This window comes from Larus michahellis, chromosome 17, assembly GCF_964199755.1.
Source record: "Larus michahellis chromosome 17, bLarMic1.1, whole genome shotgun sequence".
In the NCBI taxonomy this organism is placed as follows: Eukaryota; Metazoa; Chordata; class Aves; order Charadriiformes; family Laridae; genus Larus; species Larus michahellis.
In genome coordinates, this window is record NC_133912.1 from 6,454,630 (window position 1) to 6,462,027 (window position 7,398).

The window sequence follows — 7,398 nt, forward strand, 5'->3', positions numbered from 1 at the left end:
AGCCTGTCGCCTCTCGCCCCCTTCACCTGCTCTGGGGCCAGGGCTACTGCTGCCGCTGCACCGGGTGCCCGGTGAGGTGCTGCCCGCTGCTGCTCAGGATGTCCGGTAAGCCCCGCCGCGCCTCCCACCCTTCTTCCCCTCGCCACCCCAATTTGGGGCAGTTTCGGGGTTCGTCGGGGTCATTTCGCGAGCCAGGTAACCTCGCCTCCCAAGCGAGGAGGAACCGGGGAGGGCAGGGAGGAGGGAAGGAGGAGACAGGGAAGGGAACTAAGGGAAGGGCTCCTGCCCGCCAAGTGCCAGCCCCGGCCGGCCGCGGGGGCGCCGCCGCGGGGGCGCCGGCGGGGCCGGGGCGCAGCGGAGCGCAGCGGGAGCGGGCAGGGCCGGCCCGGGGCCGACGGCCGGCGGGGGGAGCCGGGGTGCCGCAGAGCCGGCTCGGCCCGCCCCGGAGCCGCTCGCCCTCCGGCGGCCATCCCCGCGGCTCCCGGCGGGAGCGCTGCCGGTCCCGAGCCCCTGCGGCGGGGTGGGAGATGCGCTTCCGCCCCCCAGCCTTGTTCCCCACCTCTTCGTGCGCTCCCCGCACAGTCTGCCCTCGCCACGCTGCTCTCGCCTTGCCCTGACCGCCCCGCTTCGTGACCCCCAGCCTGCCCCCGTCACCCTGCTCCTGACCCCCTGCCTGCTCTTGTCACCCTGCTACTGACCCCCAGCCCCAGACGCATCACTCCGCCCCTTCCGCCCACAGCCCGGCCAGTTCAGGAGAGCTGGCCGCCGGTAGCCCTGCTCTCGATGCTTCAACTACACCCAGACCACGCTGGGGTCTCGCGGTGCTAGAAAAGCAGGATCCTGGGGGCACGATGCCCTGCCATGGGAGTCGGGAGTGTTGGCTGCCTGACAGCCAGCCCCTGGGTTATAGATGTGTCCATACCTCCCCTGCTAGTTTGTCTTTAAGTTGCTTATAGTATAGCCCCTAGCCCTGCCCAGCTACCTGGGCAGACCAGAGCTAAGAGGCTGTATGCAGCACGAACCCAAACTTGCAGAAGGGGCTGCTAGCTCAGGGCCCTCCCTGGCTATAGGGAGGCCTGGTAACAAGGTGTTTCTTTAAATTGAACCCTTCCCTCCCCATATTTTCCCCATCTTCAGTTTGTTGAATAGAAACAAAACAGAAAAGTATGAGATGAATATTCCCCAGATGCTGAGAGCACAGCTCTGCAAACCTCTCAAGGTCCCCTGGAGGAACCTTTATGCCTGTTACAGCACATCCTCAACCAGAGCACCAAGGGGGCAGCAGGAGGGCTGGGAGTGGGCAGACAGGAGGCTGAAGATGCTGTACAGCCATCAGCAATGGAGAGACGCTATAGCAGAAAAGGACAATGCATACAGTGTGGGATTTCTTGGATATGCGGGTGGAACCCTTAATCCAGCGCTGTTGCTTATTGCTGCATGCAGCAGCAATAGGACAGGGAACCTTCAACCAGCTGCCTCCACTGGGGAACAGCTGACTGCAGCATGAGACAACACTTGTGTTTGTAGGATGAAAATAATAGCAGAAAGTTAGGTCAGAAACAGAACTGCCAGAGGCTTTAAGTATTTTAGCGTGAGTACAGCAAGTGAAAGTGATTTTTCAGAATAGGTAAATACTTTACCATTTCCTCTACTAAAAATCCCTCATCAGGTAGTGACTGATGATTGCTGATTGGTTTTGTTGGATTAAAGACATCCTACATGTTTGTTTGAAATAAATGGGAGTTGTACAGAATGAACAAACTAAAGAGATAATCTAGGTTTTGCAAGAAGTGATTCATGAAAGCACTCATTTTATTTGTGTTTTGTTCAGCCCTATGAATAACTGCCCACATATTTCCATTGTTTTATTCCTGGTCTTCATCCGCACATTTATTTTCAGGTCCTAAGAGTGGCAAATATGGTAGGAATTTAAGTAAATTCAACAATAGCACCAGATGGAGCTTGGTATTAGGACACCTGGAGAGGGGCAGGGAAGAAGCAGATAGTAAAGAATAAAACACATATGATTTCTAAATATAATCAATGACAACTTTTTCATAAATGTCTGCTTGTTACAAGCTTGACTAGCAAGTGTTAAAAAGGGCTATAAACTGTGATTACAAGTGACTTAACAGTGAACTAGTTAATCATCTGTTTACTCAAGTAGACTCTGAGTAGAGTGTGCCTGAAAACGTTCTGGATTTGCTGTACGCTCTGAAAGTCTCCCATCTTGTAAATTTCCACAAATTCTTTCAGGAAAGCCCAAGGTGTATCAAGGTGTTAGAGTAAAGATTACGGTTAAGGAGTTACTGCAGCAGAGGAGAGCACGACAAGCAGCAACTGGTGCAGCGGTAAGTAAAAAAATCTTTTGGTGTCTGCTTTGTCTCTTCTCTCTTCATCTTTTTTTGCTAAGACTGTAGTCTCTGGACCAAGGAGAGTGCCAAAGTCTGAGTGTAGCAGGCTGTGAGGATGGGGGAGGACATTCAGCCACAGTAACTGCAGCAGTGATCTAAACAGGTGACGGTCCGAGCCATTAGAACAGGGCGAAAGCAGAGCTGGTGTCCAGAAACGTAACTCGCTCTAGGATGGAAGGATCACATAGACAAATTTCAGTCCAACTTACAGTTATCACAGCAACTCCAGAATCATTATGCTGGATGAGCAAGGCAGGCCATGGTCACTGCCCCCATTTAAAACGTGGCCTGGCCAGGCTGAAGCATGCACAAAACTCTTTTGCAGCATCAGGTGAAGGATATCCCCAGGGCGTGCCTTCGACCCGACCTGTGCAGCTTTGAGGAGCAACCAGTGCAAAGCTCTGTCACACTAAAGCTCCCCTAACTTCCCCCTTTTCCACAAGTCTCAGCCCCTCAGGAAGCTGCTTCCAGCTGTCCCCCCCCTGCCCCTGGAGGCTTTCTCTTGTCCAGGAAATGAAGGCACCAGAGGTCCAGTGCCTTCAGCACCTCCCAGGCAGTGGAGAGTGTCTGGGAATTTGGGACTTAGCAACAGCCCCAAATTTTGGCTAGCAGAAAGGAAGAACACAAGGCGTGGGCAAAGAGCCCTTAAGCAGAGCTCCATCCTGCTCCATTAGGGCTCTGTAGCATAATATACAAGTGTGCTTGACTGAATTCAGGTCTCCAATGTTTTTCGTGTCATCTGGGCAGCTTCTAGCCCCATCCCTTCTAAAGGGGGGGACAGAGGTCTCTGTGTGTGTACACGCACACATCTACTCTCTCTCTCACTCACTCTTCCAGTCTTTGTAGGAGTTCTCTAGCTCCAGCCACCCTAGGGATTTGCATAAAGAGGTTGGTAAATCATTACTTCTTCCTGATTCATGACTTTACAGGTTTGGATGGTTTTCAGATTTCATCTCCCACCTCCTGTTCCTTGTTGCAGCTGATTGCACAAAAAGCTGCTCAGCCTGCAAGCCATGGGCAGGGAGGCCTGGGTGGACAGTGCACAAAACTGCTGGGCTTTGGAAACGCTGGGTCACTCCTCCCCTCCAGCCCTAACGGAAGCAGCCTCTTCATCACAGCCAGGTGTCACAGGGCTGCGCAGAACTGGTTTTCGCTTCCCACAGAGAGTTTACACAGTGCTTGTTTTGCCCACACAGGAAAAAGTGAAAAGTGGCAGTGCAGGAGGTTACCTTTGTGATCTGCAAAAGGTACGCATTGTCCTGGAGAGGCCCCAGAGGTCAGGGCCGGCAGGATAAACTGCCTCTGTGCACTGAAAAAAGCCGAACCTGAAAACTTCTGCTGCCGGCGGTATGGCTCTGTCTGCCTTGTTACACATCTGCAGCCAAAGAGAAAAGGGGTAGTCCTACAGGCTCTTTCAGCCCAGAATAGCCAGTATTTAATGAATTAAATGCACAAGAACGTGGTGGGAAGTTGTTGCTTGGGAAATGATCCACTAACTCGAGAGCATTTTGAATAAAGGAAATGAAGAAGTCTGTATGAATTAAAACTGAGGAAAAAAAACAGTATTTGTAGTTGCAGAGAAAAATCCTTGTCCCAAACAACAAGCATCAAAACTCCTGTTGCTTTTGGGGTGGATTTCTCTCCTCCGGCAGGTCAGGCTGCTAGAGCAGATTGATCTGTCTGCTTCAGCTTCCAGCATCCCTCAGAAAATAAGACTGTCCATTTTCATAGAGGCACATAGCTGTGTTAGAGTGGGGAGCGATGTTCAGAGCTGGTTCTCAAGTGACATCAACACCAAGCACGGTGACCCAGTCCGATGCCCAGCCATGGGGATACCTGCAATTGTCTTAGTCACGTTTCAAGAGTTATTGCTTACAATTTATTAATTACTCATTCTCAATCATATTTATGCCTACAAATTCTTTGGGATCCCCTCACTGTGGAATTCATAATCCTAGAAATTAACAGCTGTTATGTTTCAAAGGCTGCCACAATCTCTGCTGAATTAACAGTAATAATGAAGTAGGACGAGCGCACCAGAAGGTGCTGTATCAAGGGCTTTACACCAGGTTGGTGTTGTGCTCCTCCAGTGCCGTTGTAGGCTCAGGGAAAAATCATGTTACGCATGCTAATCTTGTTCTGCCAATGCTAGGGAAGTTTTCTATGTCACAGCCATGAGGTAAATAAGGTTTACATAAATAGGCTGAAGCAAAATCCTGACTTACCTTAGCATGCAGAAAAATGCTCCCCTGTGTTACAGTGTATACAATTCCTTTTCTTCCCTTCTCTTTGGTCAGGTTTCTTGGGGCAGCAGCATCCAGTTTTCAGAGTCTGTGTCTCCTCACCCAGGTTGGTACAAAGCCCATCCACATGTTCCTTCCCACCCCCTTCCCATTTTTTCCCACAGCGCACAGTCTTTCCAGCCCTTGGCTGAGGCAGGCACTGCCAGATAACTGGCAATGCGGCCAATCAGCACCTGAAAGGAGCCCACGAAATGCAGATGAGAATGCCGTGAGGCCAGCAGGGTACATATAACGCCATCCAGGAGCATGCTCACATGCTCTCATTTGTGCAGTTTATTTTTCCCACAGCAAGGAGCAAGATCCCCTTCAGGAAGGGATGCTCATCCCCTAAGGAGCAACACTGCTGGCGTCACCTTCTCCAAGCTGCAGTCTGTGGGTCCAATTGGAGTTAGAGGGCCAGGTCGCTCTGGAGCACGTTGCTGAGCTCCAGCAGAGTTGGCTGCTCTGACTCTCCTGGCAGCATCTGTAGGAGTGAGAGGAGTATCAGGTTTTCAACAATACAAAGAGTTCCTTCCTCCTAATGTGAACATCCAAGGAACAGGGGAAGGGGTGGGGGCAATAGCACTTTGGGCTCACAGGTCCTTCAATTATTCCGCAGCCAAAGCAGAGAGACCTAAAAGGTTGGACAGGTGTGAATATATACATTGTATGGGCAGGGAAATTATTAAATCATCAATATTTAGGAATCAATTTCCTTATGTTAATACAGAAACATGAGACATACCAAAGCTTTTTCGTCTGGAAAGTCTCCATCTGCTTATGTATTTTGTGTGCTTCTCACTTCCTCCCCACATCCAGCTAAACACTGCCACCTTGAACCTGCAAACAATGATGACTAAGTGACTCTACCCACGTGCAGTTCCATTGCCTTCATACCTGTGCCCCTCTAGGTGCACAGGGCTTTTGCTTTTAACCATATTTGAACACAGCATGAAAGGATAATAATTCTGAAAAGTCAGACTCGCGGTGAAACTGTAGGGCCAGATTCTCTAGGAACTTGCACTTTCGCCAATAATGCTACGTGGACGCAATGCCGTGTCGTCACTGACTTGCTCCATTTTGTCAGCTCAGAAGTTTGTCTCCTATCTGTCTCTTTGGGGGATAACAGAGCAAATTATTCCTCTGTTATCCCCTTCTTCCTGCAGATGTAGATACCCTGCACCTGCAGACTGGGTGAGGCAAAGGCACAAGCCATCTGACAAGCTGCGAAGCATAAATCACTGCATGGCAAGCTTCTAGGTCTGTAAACAGTTGACGTTTGAAGGGAGGCCAGAGGGTCAAGAGCCTGAGGGAGTTTCCAGCTGGATCCCTGTCCAAAATGGCTGGAGCCCAAAATGTTTCCAGTAGTATTTAAAGAGCTTTGGAGCTTTGCAAGGGGACTAAAGTTCCCAAGTTAATTGCATGCTTTTAGGCCTCTCTCTCCTGGTGTCTGCTTGCCTAGAAAATTCATCCTGAACTTGAAGGACATCTTTTCTTGTCTAAATCCACAGGGCTACTGAACACATGAGAGTACTGAAACCTGACCTAGGGCAACACCCACCCTTTGTGAGATCAGATACTGAATAATCTGCTACTGTCTGGTTTACCTTCTCTTCTAGCACCTTTTGATGCAGAACCCATCTCTTCCGCTCCCAACTATTGTCCATCGTGGCAGTTTTCGAATTGCCTCTCCTGCGAAGAAAGCCCTAGCTATTTGGAGCAGCTGGTAGATTCCTGTCTTCAGACAGATGTGCCCTTAGACCCAGCCTTCAGTGCTTTCCAGACATCCTCACACTACACCTCAGATGCCTTCCAGCCAGTCCCACTCTGCTTTAACCAGGGCCTGGTAAGCTTTGTGTCCCAGGGGAACAGCCACAGGCGCACTCTGAGGGAAGATGGGGAAGGGAGTCACATCCTGGGTCAGAACAGCAGCAAATTGATTTGGAAATGTGGTTGCTTTTAGGGGCATGGGGTACAGCCACAGCAATGCAGGCTGCTTGTGTGGACTTCTGCATGGTTTCCCATTGGAAGCAGAGGACAGGGAGGCCCAGGCAAACCTAGAGACAGGCTGCAGAATAGGGAATGTCCCTTCTACAGACCCTGTAGACTTCCTGCAAAAAATAGCCCAGCTCCTGCTAGTGATTGTCTAACTTGAAGAGATGTTCCCTATTAACACTAATGTCACAGGACTGCCTCTTGGGTTTAGCCTTCCAAGGGCCGAATGATCTCCCTGGGTAGCCAGACCCTCCTGAGAAAGGCAATGGCATGGAAATTTTGGCTGCTGTCCACATTTCCCCAAATGACACCCTGAAACGTCCTGGGTTTTGTTGCCTTTTTTTTTTTTTTCTTCTCTCTAACTCTAGGCTCCTGGATCCCCCAATTCAGCTGATCTCTCCAGCACATTAAACTATAGCTGCTCTCCTCCTCAGCTATCTCCTTTCACCCCGCTGACCCACAGCCCACCCTCTGCTCTGGACGCCAAGACCTATGACTACCCTGCAGAGGAGTGGTCCTGCCATACCCCCTCCCCATACACCACCTCCGCCTGCTGCTGCACCGCCTGTGGCTCCCAGCATGTGGATGACGGGGTCCCGCAGTACTTCCCCTGCCCCAGCACGGACTGCACAGACTACCTACCGCCCATGGCCATGGCCGACGACTTCTTCAGAAGGGATAGGAACTGTGACATCTGCTATAGCTAA

At 50.8% G+C, this 7,398-nt stretch overlaps 1 protein-coding gene across 1 annotated transcript; it reads left to right on the forward strand.

The window, feature by feature from the left end:
- Window positions 1-98: 98 nt before the first annotated feature.
- POU2AF3 (POU class 2 homeobox associating factor 3) lies at window positions 99-7,398 on the forward strand. Its single transcript, XM_074561520.1, has 5 exons — window positions 99-520; window positions 2,222-2,351; window positions 4,712-4,763; window positions 6,316-6,542; window positions 7,060-7,398. Exons 1-5 carry the CDS (start codon window positions 99-101, stop codon window positions 7,396-7,398), a joined length of 1,170 nt encoding a protein of 389 aa, XP_074417621.1.

Coding starts and splice junctions, on each gene's coding strand:
- POU2AF3 (XM_074561520.1), top strand. CDS start 99: ATGTCCGGTAAGCCCCGCCGCGCCTCCCACCCTTCTTCCCCTCGCCAC. Junction 521..2,221: donor TCCCGAGCCCCTGCGGCGGG/GTGGGAGATGCG, acceptor ACGCTCTGAAAG/TCTCCCATCTTGTAAATTTC. Junction 6,543..7,059: donor TCTGCTTTAACCAGGGCCTG/GTAAGCTTTGTG, acceptor CTCTAACTCTAG/GCTCCTGGATCCCCCAATTC.